This window comes from Lepisma saccharinum, chromosome 2 (assembly GCF_977018435.1).
Source record: "Lepisma saccharinum chromosome 2, izLepSacc3.1, whole genome shotgun sequence".
Taxonomy (NCBI): Eukaryota; Metazoa; Arthropoda; class Insecta; order Zygentoma; family Lepismatidae; genus Lepisma; species Lepisma saccharinum.
The window spans coordinates 117,099,428-117,126,702 of record NC_139230.1 but is presented as its reverse complement, the minus strand read 5'-3'; the positions used below and the strand labels follow the sequence as shown (position 1 = coordinate 117,126,702).

Below are 27,275 nucleotides of genomic sequence, written 5' to 3'. Positions count from 1 at the left end.
TGTTGACCTAAATATTACAACCTTGTATGAGCTCTTCTGTAAAAAAACACTCAACTCTGGCCAAGCTAGTGAAATACGATTTTTACAGGCTTACAGATTTGGACGTCCCCAAATAGATGTGTGTAGCACTTGCGAAGAGCTAACTACAAAAATTAAAAGTCTGAATCTCTATGATAATGAAAAACGTGCTGCTGTTGCCGAAAAGATTGTTCATCTTCGCAGAGCCAACAAGTTTTATAAGAAACAGCAAGAAGTCAAAAATCTATGTGCTAATGACCTTGAGGTTGGAGCGATTGTTTTTGACTTTATGCAAAATCTTCCGTTACCAAAAATACCGATACAAGAAATGTTTTACCTATGGAAACTTTGGTTACACATGTTTTGCATTCATGACCTGACAACTAATGCTGCCGATTTCTATGTGTACCCAGAAGGTGAAGCTAAACGCGGTCCCGATGAAGTTTGTAGTATGTTATGGTTAAAAATACAAAAACATGAGCACTGTAGTCAAAGAACTTCACGTTTGCAGTGATGCCTGCAGAGGCCAAAACCGTAATAATACATTAGTACAGTTTTTCCTGGCATTGGTTGCCACAGGACGATTTCGTAAGATCTATCAGTACTTCCCTGTGTGGGGTCATTCATTCTTGCAATGTGACCGTAACTTCGGGACTGCCAAGAGAAAAAACAGAAAAATGGACAGAAATTATGCACCACAACAGTACATTGAGTTGATTAAAACATCTAAGAAGTCAGGTTTTTACGTTACTCAGATATCTGCCGAAAGTGTCATTGACTTTAAGAACTGGTGGTCGCAGTTCTACAAAAAAAAGCAATGTCCCTTGACAAGACCACATCATTTATGATATCTAAATACAGGCAAGTGGAATACTCCTTACCGAGAGGTTATTTGACCACATCTGAGTATATCGATGGCCTAGTGAAACACTGCTGCAAAAGCCAAACTCAGCAGTAGCCCAGATTCCAACTGATCTAGCATATGATGGACACATCCCCATTAATCACAAGAAGATACAGGATGAAGCCAAGATAGTCACGTACATTCCTGATGAATACAAACCATTTTATGAAGAGGTGTTGACAAGGCCAACAACTGCAACAATGGAGGATGATGGTCTGAGTGAAGGGGAGTAATAGTTTTCTGTGTACGTTTGGACACTGTATTCAATAGTTCAAGATTCCTCAATGTTGAAATCACAACATAGCTAATGTATGCTACTTAACATTTCTATGATATTTTGTGACAAATAAATATATATATTTTTTTCAATTCAGCATTTATATGCATAATACCTAATGCGCATCTCATCAGTTTGAAGAAGGGAACGAATCCTTACTTTTATAATACTCATATTCCTTTTTATTAAAGTCCAATACCAAAAATACTACGCACTAGGATAGTAGGTATATGTAACGGGTTTCTTATATGATTTTGATTCAGCCATAATGAACAGTAACGACAATAGGCAGTTTTTTTTAATTTCGCAACAATCAGCTTTTTGGATTTGTTCCCTTCTTCAAACTGCTGATTCAATTATCACCGTGTTGTAGCATGATAAATAATGATTTCCACATAAATTGTTATTGAGATTATTTGCGTCACATAAATTGTCATTGAGATTATTTGTGTTCTTGATCACGTGTACCCCTTCCTTAACATCCCATTCTATTTTTCCTTCAGCCTGTGCCAAAAAGGAAATGCAAACTTTTTGCAGGTTCTGATTGATTGATTGATTTGCTTTATTTTACTTTGCTTTTTGTGCCACTTTTGGGTAATTTGCGAAGACGGGGCTGAGTGATGATGTGATGAAATTGATGAATGGACAATCACAAACATCCATGTCGAGGCTGGGACCCCTGATGCCGTAGTACGATGGTCCAACCACTCTGCGGGGGGGGGCTTTTGCAGGTTGTGGTCTAATGAAACCATTAACAATGGCCTGCTGTCTTAGAGTATCCAGTTCTTGCAGCATTTTCTTGTTGGAACATAAGTGCAAGGCTCTTCTGACGAAGTTGTTCCAGATGTTATCTTTGAAGTTGTTCCAGATGTTATCTTTTACTCCTGGTGGGTGGTTGGAATTTTTATGTACGAATCAGGATCCCAAAGTGAGTTTGCTGTTAATTTTGGTCACGAATCTATGATTTTCTCTGAATATATTTAGGTCTAGGAATTAATTCGTGCGGTTGTTACGCACACATTGAAGCTGTAGTTCAAACACAAAATACATAAATACCTTAAGAAAAATATTGTCCATCGCGAGCCACCACTTTCGCCCATCTGTCAGGCAAGTTACGGATTCCGTGACAAAAGAAGTCCTCATCCTTTGAAGCGATCCAGTCAGAGACCCATTTTTCGATATCTTCTGAAGAAGTGAACCGCTGTCCAATCAAATCGTTATTCATGCAATCGAACAAGTAGTAGTCCGAAGGAGCAACGTCTGGTGAATATGGCGGGTGGGGTAAAACTTCCCATCCGACATTTTTTAAATAGGTTTTGACCGGTTTTGCGACATGTGGGCGAGCGTTATCATGTTGAAAAATAAGTTTATCATGTCTGTTCTCCCATTCTGGTCATTTCCTGGCCAGAGCTTGCTTCAAACGCATTAATTGTCATAGATAACGTTCTCCATTAATAGTTTCACCCAGTTGCAGCAGCTCATAGTACACCACACCTTTCATATCCCACCATATGAACAGCATAACCCTTGCACAGTGAATATCTCATTCAGGTTGTGATAGACCTGGTTCACCTGGCTTCACCCAGGCCTTTTTTCGTTTCGGGTTCTCGTAATGGATCCACTTCTCATCGCCAGTAACAATGTGATGCAAAAACCCCTTTCTTTTCTGTCTTTGAAGCAGCAATTCGCAAATGGTTTTTCGTCTTTCAACGTCTCTGTCTTTCAATTCATGTGGAACCCAATGTGACATCTTTTGAATCATTCCCATGGCTTTGAGGCGTTTGGAAACTGTTCTTTGATCAACGCCTAATGCTTCTGCAAGTTCTTCCTGCGTTTGACACGAATCCTGATCGAGCAATGCTCTCAATTCTTCGGCTTCAAATTTTTTTGGCTGTCCATGTCGCTCTTGGTCTTCCAGGCCGAAATCACCACTTCTAAACCGTGCAAACCACTTCTGACACGTTCGCTCAGCTAGCGCATGGTCACCATACACTTCCACCAAAATACGATAACTTTCGGTAGCACTTTTCTGCATGTTAAAGTAATGAAGCAGAACACCCCGCAAAAACACTTTATCTGGCAAGAATTGCGCCATGTTCAGTTGACTACAAAATGCTGTTGTTGACGCGTCAATCAACTGCCCTATACTACGAACGATGCCTGCTGACAGGAGTTTTCAATGCATGTGTGGATACACGGAACTATGGGACGATACGCTCGTTATGCCATCTCTTGTCCAGGAGCAGGAATTAATTCCTAGACCAAATAGTGTTGTGAGGAAATTTAAGGTAGCATTATTTTCTTTCTCTTTTGTAACTTCTATGGACTCGCATACCTGGTTCCAGCCATTGACATATTCTTCGAACTTTTCTTCATTCTTATATATAATGAGGAAGTTGTCTACATATCTATGTGAAATGATGTGGAGGAAGGAGTGCTTTGACCTGATTGTAAGCTTGGAAAAACTTTTAAAGTGTTATTTATTCTACTGTTCGTGTTGATTTTAACACATATGTTGCCTGCATGTGACGTGAGACATGTTTCACTGTCAAATAAAAACATGTGGTGCTCCTTTAGGTTAACTTTCTTTTTTTTAAAAAAAAAAAAAGGATTAAATGAACTGTTGTCATTAACCTGTAGTGAATATAATAACTTAGTTGACAGCTCATACTAACTACAGTCAACTATCGATTCTACAACCCCGGGTATAACGACCCTCTCAAAGTAATGACCCTTTTCCCGGGAACTGTGAAAAATTTAGAAAAAATTAGAAAAATTTGTGAACAAAGTTGAAAAATTGAAGGAAATCGGCCGATAAATGGGTTGTTTTATTCTGCACTCATTCCCTTTACAAGCGCTCTACCCCTCACAATTTGGTCTGAACTAAAAATAGACACCACCACACCATGCTTGAGTAATATCCAATAGCACTTGACCTCTGCCCTCCCCTCCCTCAAGCACACCAATGTTACCCCGCCGCCCGATGGCTGCTACCCAATGCACCAGGCTTGCTCTTAGATACGTGAGAAGAAAAGATAGAATGTGCTTGGATGTTATTTTAAATCGACTTGACTTGTTTCCTTGTCCTAAGAGCTGCTGAAAACTCGCGGGGGAGCAGCCCGAAATGACTGCTGGACTTGCAGTCTTTGACAATGTGTATGGCAAGTCAAGCTCTTTCATCGATAAATACACCACCTCGAGAGATAAGATCACAGGAATGTTCGAAAATACAGATGCGTGGCACCTGGAAGTCTGGACCATCTGTCCAGTTCTGACCTAGAGTTCAGCAGGTTCCTGTGAGTGAGCAACTCTCGGCCTTGTAGCCGACAACCTCCGGTAACCGCTTTCATTCAAAGCGTGTTCTTTGTTCCCTGCAACACTTCATAAAAAAGCGAAACTGTTAGAGATAATCAAAACCACAAAGGCGAACTAAAGATCGTCAGCCCGCTTAATGTGTTGTCATCCACATTTCCACAAAAGTTTACTTCAATCTTACGTGCATAATAACTCCCGTTTCCCACTTCGTACGTTTTCCTAATTGTGTCGATGTCGTAATATCTGCCAAAAAAAGTGTTCCGTTGGCTGACTGACTTCTCCCTCTTTTCCTGTCAGCAAACGGGGGGGATGCCGATTGTTTCAGCCATGATTTTCTTGCTCGTGTGTACACATGGGCTGATTACTGGTGAGGGTGGAAAAGGACCCACCCCTCTTCCTTTGCTTTGACGTCTAAAATGGGGCAACCAGTTTTGGATATATTCTTGAAAACAAACAAAAACCGTAGAACAAGTAAAAAAAAAGTGACCCTCTACCCTTTCCCCAGCTCATTCTCCGCCACTGGTGTGCACTGCAATGTTGATAATTGCAGATTTTATTTTAAATGCTGTCGTCTGCATAGGAAATATTGCCCGTATTATTGTCTGATGCATGGTAAAACGTCATTTCTTTCTTCTTTACACTTCTGTCAAGAGTTCCGTCTTCGACAGTTGTGTTATCTTTAAAATGCTGGGATTTTTCTCTTCTGCCAAGTGTTGTTCGAACTTCCAGCTGGTCTAATTTTGTTTTTATGATGCAGCTGGTGCCAGTGTTTTGTCTAGCATCTGCAAATCTCTTGCTTGCTGATAACAGCGATGACTCATGCAGCACAAAGGAAAAAGTTATTGTTTTGATTTGACCCGAAATTCCATCTCCAGAAAGGAAAACAAGAGTTAAAATAACTTCTTGTTCTGGGCCTTCTGATAAGCAAATCTGTATTGAAAAAAAAAAGTACTCAATGTAGGAATGGTTGCTGAGATCGATTAATAAGACATTATTCAAGGGGAAAATGTTTGGAAGGGTGGGTGTTTGACATTGAGAATACTCCTAATTCCAACATTAAATCGCAGATTAACGTGAGAGTAAATAACGATCTACCATTTTGATATGTAAAAATGCGCAGTTTCATAAATCTTCTTTTCAGTTCATTTTATACTGGTGGGCTAATCGGGACTAAATATACAGTTTAAAGTGAAATTCTATTCCAAACCAGAATGATTATCGACTAGGACTGTTTAATGACGTGTCCTGGAATACGCACGCATTGGGTGAAAACAGATCGCAAGTTGCGAGTTTCCTTTTTCACGCTGGATTACAATGCAAGTCAAGGAAGGAGTTTGGACTGCTCCCTTGAATGGGGAGGAGGGTGAATGAAGTTGGTTGAAGCAAAGAAAAGTTACTTTTTTTTTACGATGTATTTTACACAGCCAAACCAGAACGAAAATTACAGCCCTGTCTTTATTTTTTTATTTTTTTTGTCTGGTGCCTAGAAAGGTTGTGTTGTATCTCCCGACTTTTGATGGCACCAGTCTGACTGGTGTCAAGATTCTTTGAGTTTCGCTTACAATAAGCGAGAGATTGTTTTCCTTTCCATTGGTCTTGGTGCAAACTGGTTTCTCATGAACTAGAATTGTAAACATTTTCTGGAAAAGCAAAGACTGTGCACAATTGAAAGAAAGTAACATTATTTTAAATTCTTTTTTTATGAAAACGTTTTCATTTTCTATTTTCCTTCTCACAACATGCATCCTGTGCACAACAGGTTGTATAACTACCAGGATAAATGGTGTTACCATCTCCTAGGCATCTTTGTGTCCGTTTCAGCTCCGTTTAAGCTGAAAATTGGTGCAAATTCCAATAATGACCCCTTCGAAATAACGACCCTTTTCCCGGGAACTGTGAAAGGTCATTGAATCGAGAGTTGATTGTATAATATCATATGTATGAATATATTTGTGAGAGCTATACTGCACTGAATCTATAACTCAAGCAAATCTAAATGAATCTACATCATACACTAACCACTACTGATTGTACAAATACAGTATGTGCAATGAAAGATGACCTTGAGGAAGGATCATAGTGAGCACTTTGCAATGATAATAATACAAATGCATGATGGACATCTTGGTACCTGGATTTTGGTCCTTATCCTGGCATATGGCTAGTGGCTCCATGTTATGGTATGTGACTACTCCAATATGAGCAACCATCACAAGGTTTAGCTTGGGTCCCTAACAGACTGAGCTGGCTCAGTGGATGAGTGGTCAACTTTTAATCTTGCCACAGAATTTCGCAGTTTCAATTTCTCGCTTTGCCATGGATGTTCTTTGTAAGCATCCCGTAATCAAAACAAATGTTACCAGACCATACTGTATACATTTGACAACACAATCGAGACATTTTCACTCCCATGCTTTTTCTCTCAGATTTTTACAGTTGAGAATTTCCACAGGTATACAACTAATCACTTTTGCTGCCAGCTTTTGGCATAACACTCAAATTATTAATTTTAATGTTTGTACAATATTCACATCGGTTGACTTATTCAGCAATTTCTATCCTATAGTATATGTAAGGAAGCAGTATCAAGTCTCACCTTCCTCCTCCTTGTGATATACCAACTACTACAACTTTCTTCTTCATCTGGAATAAACTCCTTTTGTGTTTCATAAGCTTCTAAACTGTAGGTAAGCTCCATCTTGGGTTCAATATCTTGGATGGCAAAAACACCAAGTCGAGGATTCCCATTCACTGTCCATTTCTGCAACTCACAATTTGGATCACTAGATGTAGTCAGAAATCTGTAACAAAACATACAATTAAGGTTGAACATCAGAAAAATTAAAATTAAAACTTACAAACTATTGAGTTAAGCAATTACAAAGTCATAGATCGGGCATCGTGATTACATGGCACATTGAGAACATTTTTTTTTGTAAATGAAAAAATTACATTCATGTATTAAAAATCTTCAACCTTCAGATTTAAAGTTTCATTTCAAGAACTGTGGTGTAGTGTTTTTGACAAGAATATGCTAGTATTACTCATTTGGTCCAAACTTTCATGCAAAATCAGCCACAGAAATAAAACAAACATACTGCAGTGTGAAATGTTACATTATACAATGAAATGTACAATGGTAGCATTAAAATGTTTTAAAACATTAATACTGAACAAAATATCACAACTAATGAGTTTTGTGAAGATCAGGAGTGAGTGACCAACATTAAGCACAGGGTGATAGACTAACTAATATGCTTCCATTTCTTTCAATTTACCATTCAAAATGAATTGATTGATTACATATTGTTTAAATTAATTGGCACCGACTGGCTCTAATGAACCTCTACTGAGCCCCAGGCAAGTTAATTGAAAAACACATTGACCTTGTGCTTGGTGGACCTGAAAAAATTCTGGCCTTCTTTAAGAGGTTCAAGACCATTTTATGCTCAGACATGCCAATTGGAACTGGACTTACAATCTGAAATGAGATCTGAACCACCATGCTTCTATTGGGAATCAAACCTAAAACCCTTTCATAGCAAGGTGACAGCATTACTTTGTGCAATCCAGGAGACTCGTTCATATCTATATGACATTTTATCAAAATGACAACATTTTCCAATAATAATGTTCACATTACTGATCTTAGTAGTATGGAATGTACATATGCATTCACGTAATAGGTGTACTTCAGCATATGTATTATCTATAGTAAGGTTTTTCATTGTCCTGAAACATCTAATAGTTTTCATATAACATTTGTTTCATATTTCATCACATCAACCTTTAACTTTTACATAAGGAGCACAAACACATGAATATTTGATGAATAAATTCTCTCAGGCTATCGACCAGGTCAGTTCTGGAACACTTTCTTCGTATGACCATTGAACATGATGTCTGCCCACAACAGTATTCCATCACACAAAACTGTTGCCTTTCCATGATATTCCTGGGATTAAATCATGCTAGAGGTTCTCTCCAGATGAATGTGCAACTGGAATCATGGGCCCTTCTGTGCACTGGATCACGTGGGACACACACTACTGAACGTCTGGCAGAGGGACCAGCTGTTCTGAGTCTCTGGTACACAGTTTGGCGAGAGAAACGCTAACCCCCCCAGTCGAATACAAGCTTTGAGGACAGCGGTCTTGTAGGCATCGTCCAATTTTGTTGTGCAGTTAAAGCCAGTTATTGGCCCTGTTGTGACGTGGTCACTCATGGGAGACCTTGTACAGGGTCAACAAAGTTAATAATAAGGTGTGTTTTATACAGTGTATATTGATACACCTGTAATTGAATTGTATCTTCTACAAATATCCTGTATAAAGAAACAAACTACTGGAGTAGTGATTGAGGTGAATGTACTGGCCTATGATGAACATCTACTGCCAGTCAATGCTGTTGTAACTTGAGTCTCTGTTTGACCTACTTTCAGGTGTCCGATGATTCTTCCCTTTTAAAAAAGGGTCCAAATGATGTCTTACCATGCTCTTACTGTACAGTGCACACTTTACCAAGAGGTTGTCCTCTGATCACAATGAGCGTTCGACACAGAATGAGGCACTCGGGTCTGATACACTGTGTTTTCTTTACCTTTCAATCAAAGGCATATTGGATGCTAGCACTACTCTTGCCTATGCACATCAGGTGAGTTACACTCCTGGATAAATATTTGCAGTGATCATGAACTCTTCCCCTTCCATATTTCTATTATGGTAAAGGAGTAATGACGTCACTTGTGATTTCCTCATTCAACGTTCTCTGGAGCTTTAGGTACTGTGAATATGACAAGAATGATCTCATAAGCCTCATTTTCTTCTTTTCTCCATCAACAGCCTATTTGGCTGGGTAGATTTGGATGTACCTTTCCTCATTTTATTTCACTCCAATGATTGGAAGTAAGACTTTCTGATAAAAGGTGTGAGGGTCAATTTGTTTGGAGCAAGACGTGAGCCTTGAATATCTCTTTTCATGAACAGCCACCATAATCGTAGTATACCGAAGTATTTGATGTTGATGTCAGTCACATATACGTACTATATGAATGAATTTCTTAAAAATCCGGTCATCATGTTTGAGGTGCAAGGGGTCACCCTTTTCATGACACACTCAAATGTCAATCTTCCTTGTACACCCTGGACTGTATTTTGCAGACTAACAATGCTCTGGAGTCTAGACACATGGGACTTGAGTTGTGTGCTGTCTATATGTGTTTGTGATTGTCCTTTCATCTATTTCATCTTATCATCATTCATTCTCACATTTGAAATTTGCCAAAAATTGCCGGAAACATGAAGAAAAATAAAACAATTCAATTCATTCATTCATTCTGTAATCATGTTTATTGATCCACGAGAACCAAGATTTGCAAGACATTGAAGCATATCATCTTCTGAGCAATCAAATACGAGGCATATTTGTAAAGTAAGTACCGTGTGCAAATATTGCCGCAGTTGCGACCGTGTGAGTTCTCGCAGATGTCCTTCATCCGTTAGTAAGCCACAGGCAGTTGTGGGATCATGTCATGCTTTTTCTTCGTAGGTTTATGAAGGTTTGAAATGTTCAAGAAAATCAATCGGCCCGCCGACTGTGAAGTCTGGTCTGTGATTCGTTTTCTCAATGCAAGAAACGTGAAACCGGTAGACATCCATCGTCAACTGTGAGGGGTCTTTATTTTTGATATTTAAAGAAGGTCGTGAGACAGTTCACGATGAGATAAGGAGCAGTCGGCCATCTGTTGTGACCGAGGATTTGGTGCGTGCGGTCGACACGGAAATTCATGAAAACAGACGCTTCACAATATCGTCACTTTCCATGGAATTTAAACAAATTTCAAGAAAACAGTCCTCTACGAAATTGTGACAGATCACCTGGAATATCGAAAATTGTGGTCAGCGTTTCAACGAGGATGATGACGTCGAAGCAGGAGTGCATGGATGGATTTCATCACAGGCGGGAACATTCTATGACGATGGGATACAAAAACCAGTGCCATGCTATGACAAATGCTTGTAAAATGGTGGAAACTACGTAGAAAAGTAGTTTTAGGTCTGTAGAATGTAATGCAAATAAAAAAAAGGTACAAAACTATTTTACTTTATTTCTTACACCCTTTCAGTACTTACTTTCCGAATACGCCTCATACTTTCAGCAATAATTTCTTTGCCTTCTTTGCAAGTTCTCCTGTATCTATACAGCCTGGGGTACCATTAATATATATTGTGTACGCTGATGCCAAAATGACCCTCACACCTTACATCAGAATACTTTCAAGTATTGGAGTGAAATAAAAGCAGTAAAGGCACATCCAAATCTATCCAGCCAAATGGGCTGTAGATGGGGGAAAAGAAGAAAATGAGGATGAAAATAAGGGCATTCCTGTCATATTCACACTATCTACAGCTCCATAGAATATTACAGTTGACATGTTGTGGTTGCAGAAAGAGGAAATGTTCAAGCATGTGATGGGATCAGTCCCTGCAACATAATGAAATGTGTCGTTGTAGTGCAGTTGAAAGTGTGAAAACAATGATTTACAGGTCAGAGATTCAGATTACAATGATGAGGAATTTGACTAAACTGACTGTACTGATGACATGATGTTTCCCAAATTAATAATAATAATAATCCAGAAGGGCTTTCGTCTATCTCCCGGCTTCCAGTCTCCCTCCCACAATCCTACCTAGAGGTGTGGAGTTCTTCAACCAGTAATGGGGTGACGTGGGGTCAACATGTCGAACCCTCAGCCGTTATAGATTTCCGAGACTGGATTACACTACTCACCTGTAGCTCCCCAATTTCCTCACGATGGTGGATTGTCACCAATCCTACACACAGGCCAAAATACCAGAGACTGAACCCAGGATCACTCGAACCCATGCTGTCCCACAGTTGGAGCCCAAGGCACAGCACCTTAGACTGCATGGCCACAAAGGATGACTCCCACATTATTAAACTACTCTTATCTTTATATCAGGTGAGCTGATTAAATTTCAAAAGACAATGCGAGAGTCACAGGTGATGTTATTACTCCTTTACCATTGTAGTTATAATAATAATAATAAGAAGAATAAGTATTATTATTATTAAATATTATTATTTATTACTTTCACTTGTTATTTATTAAGAGATAATGCCTCTGGAAAAATCTGATAAATGAACTCAGGATATGGGCAGTATTTTATGAGCATAACTTCCATGCGGCCATCTTGGATTCCCAACGTCTCTGACACAATTTCCAGGAAAACACCTAGTAATACACGATTGTATGCCTCAAAATGAAGGCATCCACCATACACATATCTTCCCTTTATGCAAAACCGCAACGAACTTCCAAATGGTTGAAATGACTCCTGAAGGAGATAAGAAGACATGCTCGATTTTCTTTGTTAATGTCTTCAGAGGCAGCCATCTTAGATGTATAATGTCACACAGGTCATGCACCAAAATAGTAGGCATCAACAAAATATCACAGGCAGTAATTTTTTCCTCGGAATGTCAAGTAAAGTGTAAAATATTGCTTAGAATCCTTACAGAAAAGGGTACAAATATCTTTCACTAGATATATCTCCATAACAGCACAAGATATGAAAAAAAACTAAGAATATTTTTTGTTCAGTGTTCAATTCTGAACAACAAATTTTGGTATGCAAAATTGTCAAAACCCAATTTTAAAGGAGTGATGATCGATTTCTTTTCTCAGTACGTGAAATGGTGGCCATCTTGAATTTATGAGGTCACAGAGGCCATATGCCACAATTGCAGGCAAAACACCTGGTAGTACGTGATTGTGTAGACAGTAGCAATTCATCAGCAGTAGTCATTTCATCACTTCATTCAAAAACCAGGACTACAAATGCTCGTGGACTATTTTGTGCCAAAAACGATACAAAATTAGATGGGCCCCTGGAAAAGTTGGGCCCAGTATGAGAGATGTCTACCCAAGTTTCTTTCCTTTCTTTAGGCATGTCCTAACAGGATCAAAAGAGAAAACATGTTCACCTCAAATTTTCTGTGGGACTTATGGCCAGGGACTGGACAATATAAGACTCTTTCAACTTAATGGGGACAGCCAAACCACCTTTGCCCTAGTAGATATTGTTCACACATTATTTCTGCACTGTTTAATTAATATCCCTGTCCCCATCTTTGCATTTAATTTTAGTTTATGGTTTTTTGATTCATTGATTGAGTTGGTGTTTTTAGTCCACTTTATGCACAGTAAGGTTAATCGGGACTGGACCTACAGTTTAAAGTGGGATCCGAACCACTATGTGCCTCCACCGGACATCAAACTCAGGACCCCTTTGATTTCAAGGCAACGATGCTACCACTATGTGTAGTTTATGGAAAGGGCATGTAATACAGAATCAGAATTGTCTAGTCACAATTTATGACACCAGATTGACCACAACGAAGCACTGTGTGTAACTGGTAAATGGTTCAATATTGTAAATATGAGTGTTATTAAGTGTGCATATTTATTTTATGGTAAGAACTGGAAGCATCACTGAAGCATCGACTTCCCAAGTGGATGGTGGCAGAAGCCACTGAAATTAATAAAAACATTTACAAGTAAGTTTCGTGGATATTACTTTAGTAACTTGCTTATGTCTTATATTAATTTTGTTGTTCAATTGATATAAAGTCCTGAGCACATAATGTGTTGTTGATGAGCTCATGCTGTTCAAATTTTGATACATACTCTCATAATCAAATACCTATTCAATGTTGAAGAACATATTATTCTAAATCAGTTAACTGTTGAAATAAACCATACAGTTCAGATTGTATCTAAAGATATCAGTTTGGCAGTTACGCAGAGATAGGTAATTTACTCTGATAAGCTTACTTTTCATTTTTTCCAAGCAAATTTTCTTCGCGATCAATTTCGCCACCCATCTGGTGGTTTCATCAGACCAGACAGGTGGTGAAATCGATCACGAAGAAAATTTTCATGGCAAAAATGAAAAGTAAGCTTAACAGAGTAAATTGCATACAGTTCAGTTACAGTCACAAATACATTAATTGAAAATGAAAATGGCAATTGCGGGTGCAATAGATACATTTTATTACTGCTTGAAAAAAAAAAAAGCTTGTGTTTGCATGTGTGATGTTTCCTGATGGAAAATGCTTAACTTTTAAAATAGCTTACCTTGTAAAATTGCCCTTAAACTCTGCATCCAAGAAACAATCTTCATCTAGTGGAAAACAATAACACCTCTTTGATCTACATTTTTCATTCAGACGCCTTTGACATTCATCTTTATCAATAACTTCACCAACATATTCCATTACAAAGTCTCCTGTAACAAAAATATTGAAACAATTAGCTAAATCCTATTTAATAATGAGCACTGTGTTACAGAATTTGAACTTGCAAATTAAGTCAAAGGAGACTTTTGCTTAAAATTTATCAAGTATGTTAATTTTAAAATCATACAGTAATTGAAGCTATTAAAGTGGTTATTATTTTTGCTAAAAACATTTCATCCTGTTTGTCCACAACTTTTACAAGCTTGTGCTACCCAGATATACACACACACAACCTTACGTCGCCAGTGCCTCCACAAAAACAGAATCCTAGCAAAATAGTTTTCTCTTTTCACCTTGCTGCACTGCTGTCGAGTCACCCCTGCATATCACTCCCCTTTCCTCCATTCTGCACCCTACTTTCTCATCTTCCCTCCCATTCTTCTCCTATTGGAACTGATCTCCATATATTTTCTTTCCCTGATCTTGCAAATTGAAGTCTTCCACAATTCTTCTCAAAACTGAAGGTGAGGGAACTTAACTTATATCTTCTACCAATTTTTCTACCAGTTTTGCCTGATGGAAAATAAGTTGGCAATGCTGAACACACCGAGGATAAGATGCTTGAGGTGCCTCCAGCAGACTTTCCTGAAACGCACAACTCCAGCACCAAAGGCCATTCCACAGGTTGATTAGCAACTTTCGGGAGCATGTTGTCTGTCTACACAGTTCTACCTAAATGCCTGTTTGAAAATGAATCTTGTGTTCACCTTTTTTTTTCTAATAGTTCTGACATTGCAATAATCTTACAAATATTTTATGTTCTTGTTTTGCTTTGCTTTTATGACACGTTTATAATTTATTGAAACCATGAGGATGGATGACAATTATATTAAACTGATAAAGACACCTTCTATATCATAGTCCTTCGTAGAGGTCAGAAGTGATTTCCCTTAGCTCCACATGCAGAGGTGGATAATATGTGGTGAAGTGATTTTCTGAAGGGAGTGAACGTTGTGCTGCTGTGAACGTGATTTTTGTGAGTGCAAATCTTCGCAGGAGCAGCATTTCAAGTTTGAGTGTTTGTGCATTAGCTATATTTTTCTGGCAACATGGGTATCACAAAAGGTGAATGGAGCAGAATTGAGAGCCAGATGGAGAGAGTCATTGCAAAAGAACTGAACTCTCAACTGGGGGATCTGGACGAGAAGATAGCCCTTGCCTTCATTAGTGACAAAGTACAGTCGCTAATAAAGACTTCTCTGATGCAGATGATAGAGGAGGCTGTGGAGGAAACAGTTTGTAAAACAATGGAAAAACACGATGCATAAATCAAGGCACTCAGATACACCATGAGCGAGTTACAGTTGCATATAAACTCCATTGAGCAATACGACAGGAGACTGAACCTCATGATCCATGGTGTGGGAGAATCGGAAGAGGAGAACTGTGAGGAAAAGGTGTTGGACATCCTCCGGCACATGGTGCAGGTTCCTGTCGACGCATCCCAGCTCCAGAGATGCCACCGCCTGGGAGCAAAGCTGTTGAGTTTGGGTTCTTTCTGTTCTTCGGTAATCCAGGAAATGGAGTAAAGATTACGATTGGAGTATGGACACAAACAAAAGTGTATCATTCACAAATAAGATAACAGAATTAATACAAAATCTTGCATTATGACATAAATGCTAAATGTCTCTTCATGAAGGGCAGTATATATTTTTGGTGCATACATGACGGAAACTATTACATAGGAAACTGATGACAAAAAACACTTAATAACCAGGTATGGCATGCACAGATGATGCAGATCAGGTCTGGCGTAGATCAGTGTATATGTTCAGTCAGTACACGACACTCTCCCCCCTTTTGCAGAAGAGATACCTGTTTCGCGGAGTTTGCCCATGGCAGTCAGGTCGTCTTGGTCTCTGGGATCTTCTAATTGGCTGATTGTCATTTGTCGCATTTTGGAGGCTCTACTTGGTCTTCAGCAGCAGGTACTGAGAGATAGTCCTCCTCTCTAACTAAGACTGGGTTGTTGCTGTGCGAGAGATTTTGATTTTGTACACCAACCTTAGTGGGATACCTCTTGATCTTTGAAAAATGAACAACAACCATGTCATTGTCGACAATTACTTTTGCCATCTTCCGGACCATCAATTTTACAATTTCACTGATAGAGTATTTAGAACCATGACTGAACTTCTTACAACGTTCCACTAGTACTTTCTCCCTGGCTTAAATGGAATCGGACCAATAGGCTGATTCTTGGAACCATCTGATGCATCAGAAGTAGAAATATCCATTCTTGGCCGAAACTTAAGCAAGCGTTCAGCTGGACTGTACTCGCGCCAAACAGACTCACTTTCTTTTAGTAATGAAAGTTGTGAAAATTTCAGAACACTGAGCATTACAGTGGATACTAGTGGCGCTGCTGCAATCAAAAAATTTGCTCTCAGACTTATCTTCATCTATATCTGCAAATATGTGATCTGTGGGAATGCATGGCACATCAAAATCTGAATAATCAATGGATGATTCTCGGAACATTTGTTTGAAATTGCTGTGATTGTTAGGTACAATCATAGGTTTTGAATGAGCTGGAACATTGATAGATCTTTCATTAACACGTGTTATATTCTCTCTTTTTGCAAGCTGTTAAGAAATGATTTTTCTTTTTGCAGTATCTGCAAGTAGCCCCGAAGGTTGGGTATTTCTCGTTAGGATGAAAAGAATTACAATTATCACATGGTTTACCAGAATCAGTTTACCTTGTATCAGTTCTATTTTGTCTGATGTTCATTTGAAGATCACCCTTGCACCTGTTTTGGATTTGCGAAGTGAATTCAGTCAGAGTCTCCGAATGTTCCACAGCATTCTTTGATTGACTTTGGTTAACAATTCCTTTGTTTAATTTTAGCTCATTGAGATACATGGCTATATCTATTGCCTTATTCAAGGTCAATTCAGGATCTGACAATAGTCTTATTTCTAATGGGCACATGTCTCGTACCAATAATAAATACGTCGCGGCACATGGAATCAATGAGATCACCAAAATCATATTTTGAGGCTTGCTCTTTGATTTGCACAATGAAATAAGGAATGCTTTGATTACATTTCTGTTTAATGAGGAAAAACTTATGCCTTTCAAGTACGAGATTCTTTTTGGGCTCATAGTGGCGGATCAATGTTTGCATATCTGATTAAGACTGAGCTCCGATATTAATTTAGGTTGTATAAGATTATACTAATCAGCATACACTCTGTGCCCTATTGCTGCTAATAGAATATGTTTAGCTTTATTGTCAGGAATGTATGAAGCTTTGCAGGAATGTTCATATCTATCGAAGTATTGTTTAATACTTTCCTGCTTCCTGCAGAATTCAGAAAATTGTGACAACTTTTGCATTGTGTACAGAGATTCATACCTCCAACACACAGCTTGAAAAACAAACACACAGCTTGAAAAACAATCACAAGCAATATGTAGAATTACGAGAAATAAGTATAAAATGAAGTTCCCAACATCCTCGTCACCATTGTTGAGTTTGGGTTCTTTCTGTTCTTCGGTAATCCAGAAAATGGAGTAAAGAATACGACTGGAGTATGGAAAACATCCACAGCCCTGAACCTCCGCATCAACAACCACCGCTCCTCTACCCAAAACCTGGACTTTGCTGTTGCCATTCACACCAATCACCACAATATTCCTTTTAATGACTGCTTCCAGGTAGCAATCGTCCACTCCTTGCCCCAATCCACCAACACCTCAATACGTAGAAGATGGGAGAGGGCCTACATATCGACCATGAATGCAACCACACCTCCAGGCCTGAACAAGGCCACCCAGTAACGCCCCTCATCCCCTATCCTCACCCTCACCACCACCTTTTCCCAACCAACCCACCACCACCACCACCAGCACAGCACCACTCACAGTTTTCGACAAGCCAGGCGAAAGAACCATTTTTTTTTGTGGTACTGTCAACCCTTTTTTTTCCTTCGGGACCTGGCAACACTGAAGGTCATGCTTACTGATGATGTGATATACCATCACGAAAATTTGATTTTTTTCTTTGTCCGGTGAGTGTTTCCTCTCTCCTCTTTCACTTTTTATTTAGCCCTTGTGGCCCTCCTTCCTTCCTTCCTTATGTATATATATATATATATATATATATATATATATATAAATATCAAAGAAGGTAAAAGGAAACACTCACCGGACAGTAGAAAAATTCAAAATTTTCGCTAATTTCATAGCATCATCGGTGTGAGGAGAAATAGACGGAACCGGAATATATATAAACAAAGGAATAGGATCAGAAAAGGTGCCAGAAGGGCGGATAAATACAAATGATGAAGGAGACAGTAAACACATACCACACGAAGAGAAATAATTCTATATTAAGTGATCTGTGTCGCATTTTCAAGGTAGAAGATAGAAAGATTGGCATCACATGGAGTAGAGGCACAGATTACTGACAGTAGCGTCTCTTCAATCAGTGTTGCCAGAAACAGTTGGTAGATAACAAAAAGTACTTTAACCAGTGTTTACTGCCGAACTAACCCTAACGGTAACACTTTACTATACCTGAGACAGATTTCTTCAAATTTACAGGAGAAAGTACTTACGAAAACCATTTTCTGTAGCGTTGTTGATGTTCGGGAATGTAATTTTGATTCATTTTAATGCGAATGCATGTGGTTTTGTACGAAAATCTATTTCCGACGCGCTATTGCTGCTGCCGCCATTTGCTTCCTGCATGAGAGCACAATACGCTCTCGTATTGTCCGTATATGCTAAATTGAATGAAAGGAGTGCTAATGGAACCAAACCTAACAGGCCTAACCTAACCTAGTAGGCATACCTCGTCCCCGTGATGGTTTGTGGGGCTATCGTGAATTTTTGGGCTAAAGTCAATGGTTTTTCTGGCTCAAGGAACGATCAACGGTAAGCTATCGCCATGTTGTGTGTGAAATTAAACAAGAACAGTAAGTTATCGTAAATGTAAGAAATATACATTACTTTTCTAACAAATTCAATTATTTCACCTAAATAAGTGTTCCGGAATGCAGAATAGTATGTTAGCAATGTAAAAAAGTGCGAAAGAAATGATTCCCAGGTGTCTCAGGTATAGTAAAGTAGTACCACCCTAACCATGTACAAATCACAGCTCCACTGGGCTCGAGAACTCTCGATTTCCATCCAGTCCCTCACCAAAATCCTCCTACTGACTCCAGGCAACAACAACCACCAAATAAACACACTCTGGAACCTTTCCCAGTCCATTGCCCACAACCTCAGCCAGAAACACCTGCAAAAACCTTCCATTCTCTGCCGACAAGCCCTGAATACAGGATGCACCCTCCCACTCCCTCTCCCACCACAACACCAATCCATAAAGACATGCCCCTTACTTCCAGACCCACCTTTGACCCTCCCACTCCACCCCAGCATACCATCTCCAACCACACCCCCCACCACAACACAGAAGAGCACCAGTCCTCGGACAAAACATGCCCCCAGCATATTGACATTCCTCACCCCCAACCACCCACTGACTGCACCTCCATCTTGAACCTCTCCAACCAGAACCTCACAACCACCGAAATTGACATTCTTTCCAAAGGTCTTACCTCCTCCCCAGCCTCCACCCCTAACAATTTCCAGCTACTATTTGACATACAAGCTTTCGCCCGCAGACTTAGGTGGATGCATTTTTGGGCAAAGAATCCCCCCTCCAATGCTAATCCCTCAGACATACATCCCAGTCTCCTCCAATTCTGACCCCCTCCTACACGATCCCCCCTCCCTTCCCAACAACCACCCCCTCGAAAGATACATCACTTCTGTTGTCATCAATGTTTCCTACAGTACATACTTCCAAAACTCCTCTTCCCACCACAATCTAACCCCAGTCCAGCACCAAGCCCTCCGGTCCCTCCGCAACAACCCAGACATCAAAATCCTCCCTGCCGATAAAGGGTCCACCACAGTAGTCATGAACTCCTCTGACTACGTGGTGGAAGCCTCCCGCCAACTCTCTGATTCATCGACCCACAAACCCACCACGGTTGATTCATCTACCACACACCTAGATAAAATTCGGGATTTTGTCCTCTCCCGAGGACCCCTTGAAGGCCTATCCAATTCCACCATCTCCTCACTCATACCTGACAACCCCCGCACCCCCACTTTCTACCTCCTCTAGAAAATTAACAAACCGAACAATCCCGCGAGACCCATTGTGTATAGCTACAATTCACCCACTGAACGCATATTCGCCTTTCTAGACTCTCACCTCCAACCCCTCGTCCAAGCCCTGCCCTCCTAACTCCGTGACACCAACCACTTGATTGACATCATCCACAACTTACCACCTCTACCACCAAACACCATCCTCACAACAGTTCATGTCACATCCCTCTACATCAATATTCCCCATGCCCATGGCCTCCATGCCACGGAATCCTTCCTAAACAGCCGACCCAAACCCCACAATCCCAGCACCCACTTCCTGATACAACTAGCCAGCCTTGTACTTACCTGCAACAACTTCAGCTTCGGTGACCAACATTATCTGCAGATACGTGGCACCATGATGGGTACCCGTATGGCCCCCTCTTATGCCAACCTTTTCATGGGCAGGCTGGAACAGGATTTCCTTGACTCCCAACAACTGAAACCACTCCTGTGGCTAAGATTTATAGATGACATTTTCCTTCTCTGGACACATGGCAAACCCTCCCTCACTACATTCCTAAACCCATTGAACAATTTCACTACCCTCAAATTCACCTGGTTCCACTCCAAAGACCAAGTGACCTTCCTAGATGTGGACATCCACATTGCGGGAGACCACTTGGAAACTTCCATACACATCAAACCGACCAACCACCTCCAGTATCTCCACTACTCCAGCTCACACCCCTACCACACCAAAAAAGCCATCCCATTTCCCCTTGCCCTCAGAGGCCAATGCCTCAACTCATCCCCCTCATCCCGCCAAAACTATAACCTACACCTGCACCAAGTCCTAAACAACTGTGGCTACCCCTCCACACTCATCAACAAACAAATCACTAGAGCCAACTCCCACAACCACACCAAACAACCCAAAACCAACCCTCCAACTCTGATCACCCAATACCACCCCCACATTACGAAAATCAGACATACCCTCCACTCCCTCCTCCCCATCCTGCACAGTGATCCTGACACCAGGGACATCTTTCGGGATAAACCTAGGGTCATCTTCTGTCGCCCCCCCCCAAAACATCTTGGTCCGAAACACTCCCACCCCTTCCACACCACTCCCCCCAGCTCACAGGTGCAACAAACCCAGATGCAACACCTGCCCCATACTCATCACCTCCCCCACCCTCCTGATCCCCACAGTGGCAGGTGAGTTCACCCTTCACCCTAATGGCACCTGCCACTCATCCAACCTAATTTACACCCTCATCTGCAAAATCTGCAGCAACTTCTACTTAGGCGAAACCTCCACCCCCTTGAATCTGAGGATCAAGAATCACCATTCCTCCACCCAAAACTCCGATTTCACAGTTGCCATCCACACCAACAGCCACAACACCACCTTCAATAACTGCTTCCGTGTTGCCATCATCCATCTTTTACCCCCCTGCTCTGGCACATCTTTCCGCAGGCGATGGGAAAGGGCCTATATAGCAGGCATGCACTCCACTATACCCCCCGGAATCAACTTAGCCAACCAGTAACCCTTTCCTCTCCTCCCCGAAACTACCCACCCAACCTTACAGTAAACACTGGTTAAAGTACTTTTCGTCATCTATCAACTGTTTCTGGCAACACTGATCATAAGAGATGATACAGTCAGTATTCTGTGCCTCTTCTCCAAGTGACGCTGATCTTTTTCATTCTATCTTGAAAATGCTACTCAGATCACGAAATATAGAATTATTTATCTTCGTATGGTAAGTTTTTACTCTCTCCCTCATCATTTGTGTGTGTATATATATATATATATATATATATATATATATATATATATATATATATATATATATATATATATATATATATATATATATTTAATCATTTTACTATCAATCATGAGATTTGTTAATTTAAATACAAGGAGGCAAAAGGTCAATGTTGTGCTGTGTCAGTGCCAGACAGCTTGTTGGACACCCTTAAAGATGTTCCCTGATTCTTGTAAGAATGGCCACTCTCCCTTCTCCCTGATGCCATGACTGAGAGGACAATGTTGGGGCTGTAAATAGCTTTCCTCTCTCCCCGCATGACAATGACCTGCCACCCCTCGTGGCTTTGCACCTCCTGAGCGTGGCAAACTGGAGTTACCTTGCAAACTTGTATACACATGTAGAGGACCTCGCAATCCCAAATAACAGAAAATATCACGGTGGGCCACATCAATATTAACCAGCTGAAGAACAAAATATATCAAATTGCAGCTTCAAACATTACTAATTTCACTTGCGTTGCATTCACTGAGAATTGGCTACATGATTCCATTCCAGATTGGCACATTGTATGCATTCAAAATGTATAGGCTCGATAGTGACTTTCCTAAGCAAATGGGCGGCATTATTGTTTACGTAAAAACCGACGTAATACCGGAACTTATTTATTGTGTGTTGGATGTGGACATTGAAGGATTGTGGGTGTCTCTGAAACTCAAACAAAATGACAAGTCCTTAATTCTCGGATGTGTGTATAGACATCCCAAGTCCTCAGTCACTTTTAATGAATAATTAGAAACTATTTTGCAATCTTTTCTAGCTTGTCACACTTTGGTTCTTGTCGGATACAAATCATGATGTCATGAAACCTACTGCATGAAATCTCCTTGAATACTAGTAACCAGGCATTCATTTAAAAACTTCCCTGGACATCAGTTTGTTGATCATTGTTCCTATCTACCCTTTCACAAAACAACAATGATGTTGGATACAAATGATAAGGTAACATATTTGCAGTCTTTAATAACCAAAGCACTTGATGTCTATGCGCCAATAAAAAAGTTTCGTGTTAAGGCCAACAAGCATCCCTGGATCACTGGCGGTCTTCTTAGATTGATCACTCAAGAACCGGATGTTCAAACAAGCACGTAGTTCCAATAATAATTACATGTGGGAACAATGCAAGACCTTAAGGAACTACATAACGAAAACAGTAAAAGATGAGAAAGAAATTATCTCCTTCAACAGATCTATTCTGGTAAATATGCAGGCAACAATAAATTCAAGATTTTTAGTTTTTTAACGAGAAATGACAAAAAAAAAACAATCCATCACATCTATTGAACAAAACAATGAAATAATTTCCGAAGCCATGATGGTGCTGAATGTCCTGAATTACCACTTTGCTAATGTCGGAAAGTCAATATCGAATACATTCACGAAAGATATAACGCTCAAGAAAAATGAAACTAGCAAACAAACTGAAAACTCCAGTCAATCTAGAGAAGCCAGCTTCAATTTTACACCCATCTCACATGATGATGTACTGAAAATCCTTCAAAAACTTAATGTCAGAAAAGATACAGATTTTGATGGAATAAGTAATCGCATATTATATATGCTCGCACCATGGATTGCCGAACCTCTCACAGATATAATTAACTCATCCATAAAAAGCAGAATCTTTCCCAAAAGCTGGAAACACACAAGGGTCACACCCATATATAAACGTGGGTCCCCATCACAATTAAATAATTATTGGTTTATATTGATAACTTCCTCATTAAGTCGGACTCTTGAAAAGGTAATAGATAAAAAATTAGAACAATACTTACATTGTAACAACCAACTTATGGAGAGACATTGAAAAGGTAATAGATAAACAATAAGAATAATACTTACATTGTAACAACCTACTTAAGGAGAGACAATTCGCTTTTAGGAAAAATCACTCAACAGAATTACTCCTGCATGAACTGTTACATAACTGGCAGTATTAGATCATAAAGGAAAGCAATACATCACAGAGTCGAACTCGGAATTGAAAGTAGAGAAATTTATTCAGACCATCATTAAGTCTCGGTCTCGATGTAGCTTATAATTAGTTGTAATGCTATTAAGTTTTTTCTGTTATATTCATGCTTAATAGCTGTTTTTGAACACTTTAATTTATGAGTTTGTTCAGCGGGGACAATCCCATTTTTGTTTTATGGGAAGGGGGTGGGGAGCACAGGGCACATCTTGTTCATAGCCTAGAAACAATCATAACCTATACTTGAAGTATGATGTGCTAACTACATATGGAGATCAGTTGGACAGGATAATTGTGATATGCAAGTTGCATTTTCTACTCAGATTCATTATGTCTAAATTTTATCCCAATTCATAATCTCGAACCAACGCACACGTATAATTTCGTTTCAGTCACAGTACTTTGTGTTCATTATTGTGAGGGTGCTGCAGGGACGTGACAACTTCAAACTGAAAGAGTGTTTTTTGGGCAGGCAACAAAATTCAGGGGGGAAAACTTGCCTTGTTTGTGAGTGTGTGTGTGTGTAGCATGTTTGTGTGGTATCCTTGTCGCAATAATCCTTTACTTCTGTACATGTCTCTCTCAGTTTTTCTGTTAGTTATATTCTGGTGGTTAACCATGCAGATTGGCGACACCGTTCAACATACACTGATTTCCCCTCAAGGCCTGTCCTCTATATCTTGGCACTTTGCCAAGTAGGGTTGTCCAATCGACCGTGGTGGCCAGCAGGTCAGTTTGGAAAGCAATCAAAGCATCGCTTGATATCTTGACGTACTTGGGAAGCAAGGCGCCAGTTTTCTTTCTGTTGTAGCCGAACACGTTGGTCGGCATGTTATGGTGCGTTACTTTCTTTTCCCTGGTCAGGTTATTTTATTTTTTCCGTTTGCTTCAAGAAAGGCCTCGCTGATGCATTTAGCAACTAGTGACCGATTCACCTGCTTGAAGAGCGCTGGCTCGCCTCGCAAGGCAAATTTATAGCTTATGGATAACACAGTAAAACGTTTTCTTGCAAAGCAAACAGAACCAAAATCCTTTACTTCCGTGCATGCCACTCAGTTTTAGTTTCCTCGGTTAACAACGCAAGAAAAGAGCCGGATGGCGAAAAGTGCTCCTGGCCTTGCTAGAGGACAATCTTCATTTTATTTTTCTCACTTTTCGTGTTGTGGAAACGGCCATGAAGGTATGCGACCCCCTTTACCCTAAAGGGAAAACTACCATGAAGGCATGTGAAATTCTTGCGCTAACAGGAAGGTAGTGCCGTGGCAGGCAGGGTATGAAATTCAGAGGCTCATGAGAGACTTTCGAGGCTCACGTACAGGCATGCGCAAAAATAGCTCATGAAGGGCTTTGGCTCATCTGATGAAATTTTCAAGGGGAGAGTTGGCAATCACATGACCTGTCTCAAGCAATCAGAACCATGTACCGATGGGCGAGGTTATTTTAGTTCGTAATAGATTGTGCATGATCGAATAAGTGTTCCCAACTCACTAGTTGTAGGTTAGTTTAACTCGTAAAACATTGTATGGTGAAATTGTTATGGAGGGTTGGCAACACTGCCAGTAATGTTAACATACATTGTAAAATGCTATGACCTCTTAAATATACATCATAAAATGCTACGCCCAATTGGCAACACTGCTGGTTAGGTTAACATACATTGCAAAAGGCTGTGGCCTCTTAAAATATACATCTTAAAATGCTACGCCAAGTCATGAAATGCTTCAAAATACTGTAAAAATAAGGGCATAAAAGGGAACGGCTCTTCCGCATCACTTGGATGATCCAGGGTTCCCTGTTGCTATTTACTCAAATCATTATTATTATACTTAATTATTGAACTCTATCTCCTTTGAAACATCAAGTGTTCCCACGCCGCTCCACCATGAGAGATGGTGGAGAAGCCTGCAATCAGTGATATCAACTCAAATAGACCAGGCCGCGATCGGGGTTGAACACAATGGTAGTTTCGCTCCCTATGACTCTGTTGCAGCAGTCTCATAGAGGATGCTGATTGGGTGTTTTGGCTTGAGCACTGTATGAGGGGAGGTTGCATCATTTAGGAAGGCAGTGAACACAGCTATCTGTGTGCGAAGAAATGTAGTGTTGGAAACCCAATGTAGTGTTCTAAACCAAATCTATTGGAGATCGTGTGACAGAGTCTATGCAACCCATACATCATCATAAATTTGAGGGATTTTTTTTTATGAAAGGGAAATTACGATGGTATATTGTCCCGACCATAACAGGGGAAGAAAAGGAGGAGGGGGGGGAGGACAACTGAAACCAAAACAGGTGTTTTAAGCATGCCTTTGCTTCATGCATCTTGGTCAAAATAAACAGTCTCTGTGGTGCAGTAGCCAAATTATCAACCTGCAGGGAGGAAGCGTGCATCAAATAGTCAGCTGTTTTGCATTGTGTGCAAAATTTGCATTACAAAATTGTTTAACACTGTCAAAAGGTTGTTCCTGTTTCAGTGCAAAGTGTTCGACGTCATGATGAATAGGCAAACTGTACACAGCAAAAGCAGACTTAATATTTAATGTTATTGCATTTTTGGAGGGAAGTTAGCTACAAAGCCTGTAGCCACTGAGTAATATATGGATACGACGGAAGAGAAGGAAAATTCTGAAGTACAATTACGAAGTAGGGCAGTGTGAACTTAGTGAGTACTGTTATTTGCTTTAAAATTTATTATTCTCTTGATTTCGCTTGATTTGCTTGGTTTGATCAGGATGTCGTTAGAAAGAAACAACAGCTAGATAGATTACAACTGATTTCCTCCATGTGGTAGTTGGATCGGTGTACACCTTTGGTGTTCGCCAATGTTATTATTCTCTTTGTTCATTAATATCAGCAGAGCGGGGGAGAAAGTTATAATGAAATATTTTGCAAATCGACAATAGTATTAATATTGTGGATCGGAATTTCTATGTTTTGAGTGATTTTGTCAGGTTGTCGAATGCTAAATTATAGGGATGTGACGAAGCTGAAAATTTACCGATGCCGATGTACTCACCGATAATTTTTGGAACCAATACCGATGCCGATATTTAACCGATTCCGATACATAAGATTATTAAACAGAAATCGGATGTTATTTTCAGCATGACAAATATAAATTTGCTATGTACATTTCTATTGCATATCACATATATATATACATATATATTCTCAAGAGATGCAAATGTACATTTGCATCTACAAAATGTTATGTGAAACTTTAAGAACAACATGGATTCTCAAGAGATTAAACATTAGTACACAAGCAGTTCTTTGAAATGCAAAATGAATTCCTGTTCTGCCAGATTCAAATTCGGAAACACGAGATTTGGAAGCACTTCAGAAAGTAACCTACTTCTTCTCTTATCGCAAATCTGTTCAGAAACAATGAACACTCAATCACTGAATACTGATGCAGCAGGTATGCCCCAGGTATGCCCAAGTATTTTCTCAGGACTTGCTTCAGGTTTGAATATTCATTTTTGAATTTCCAATACAACAGAAGA

The 27,275-nt window shown here is 39.9% G+C and overlaps 1 protein-coding gene across 3 annotated transcripts in view; it reads right to left on the bottom strand.

Annotated features, from left to right (window-relative positions):
- LOC145984127 (histone-lysine N-methyltransferase NSD3-like) overlaps positions 1 to 27,275 on the bottom strand; it is a 338,807-nt gene that overhangs the window by 54,613 nt on the left and 256,919 nt on the right. For all 3 annotated transcript variants that reach the window (XR_014441281.1, XM_083117563.1, XM_083117562.1), the window contains exons 12-13: positions 13,675 to 13,825; positions 7,111 to 7,315 (exon numbers count right to left, since the gene is read on the bottom strand). Coding sequence is in view for 2 of the 3 variants with exons in the window: in XM_083117563.1 (XP_082973689.1) it covers positions 7,111 to 7,315; positions 13,675 to 13,825 (356 nt within the window). In the remaining variant the exon portion in view is untranslated. The remainder of the gene's footprint in view (positions 1 to 7,110; positions 7,316 to 13,674; positions 13,826 to 27,275) is intronic.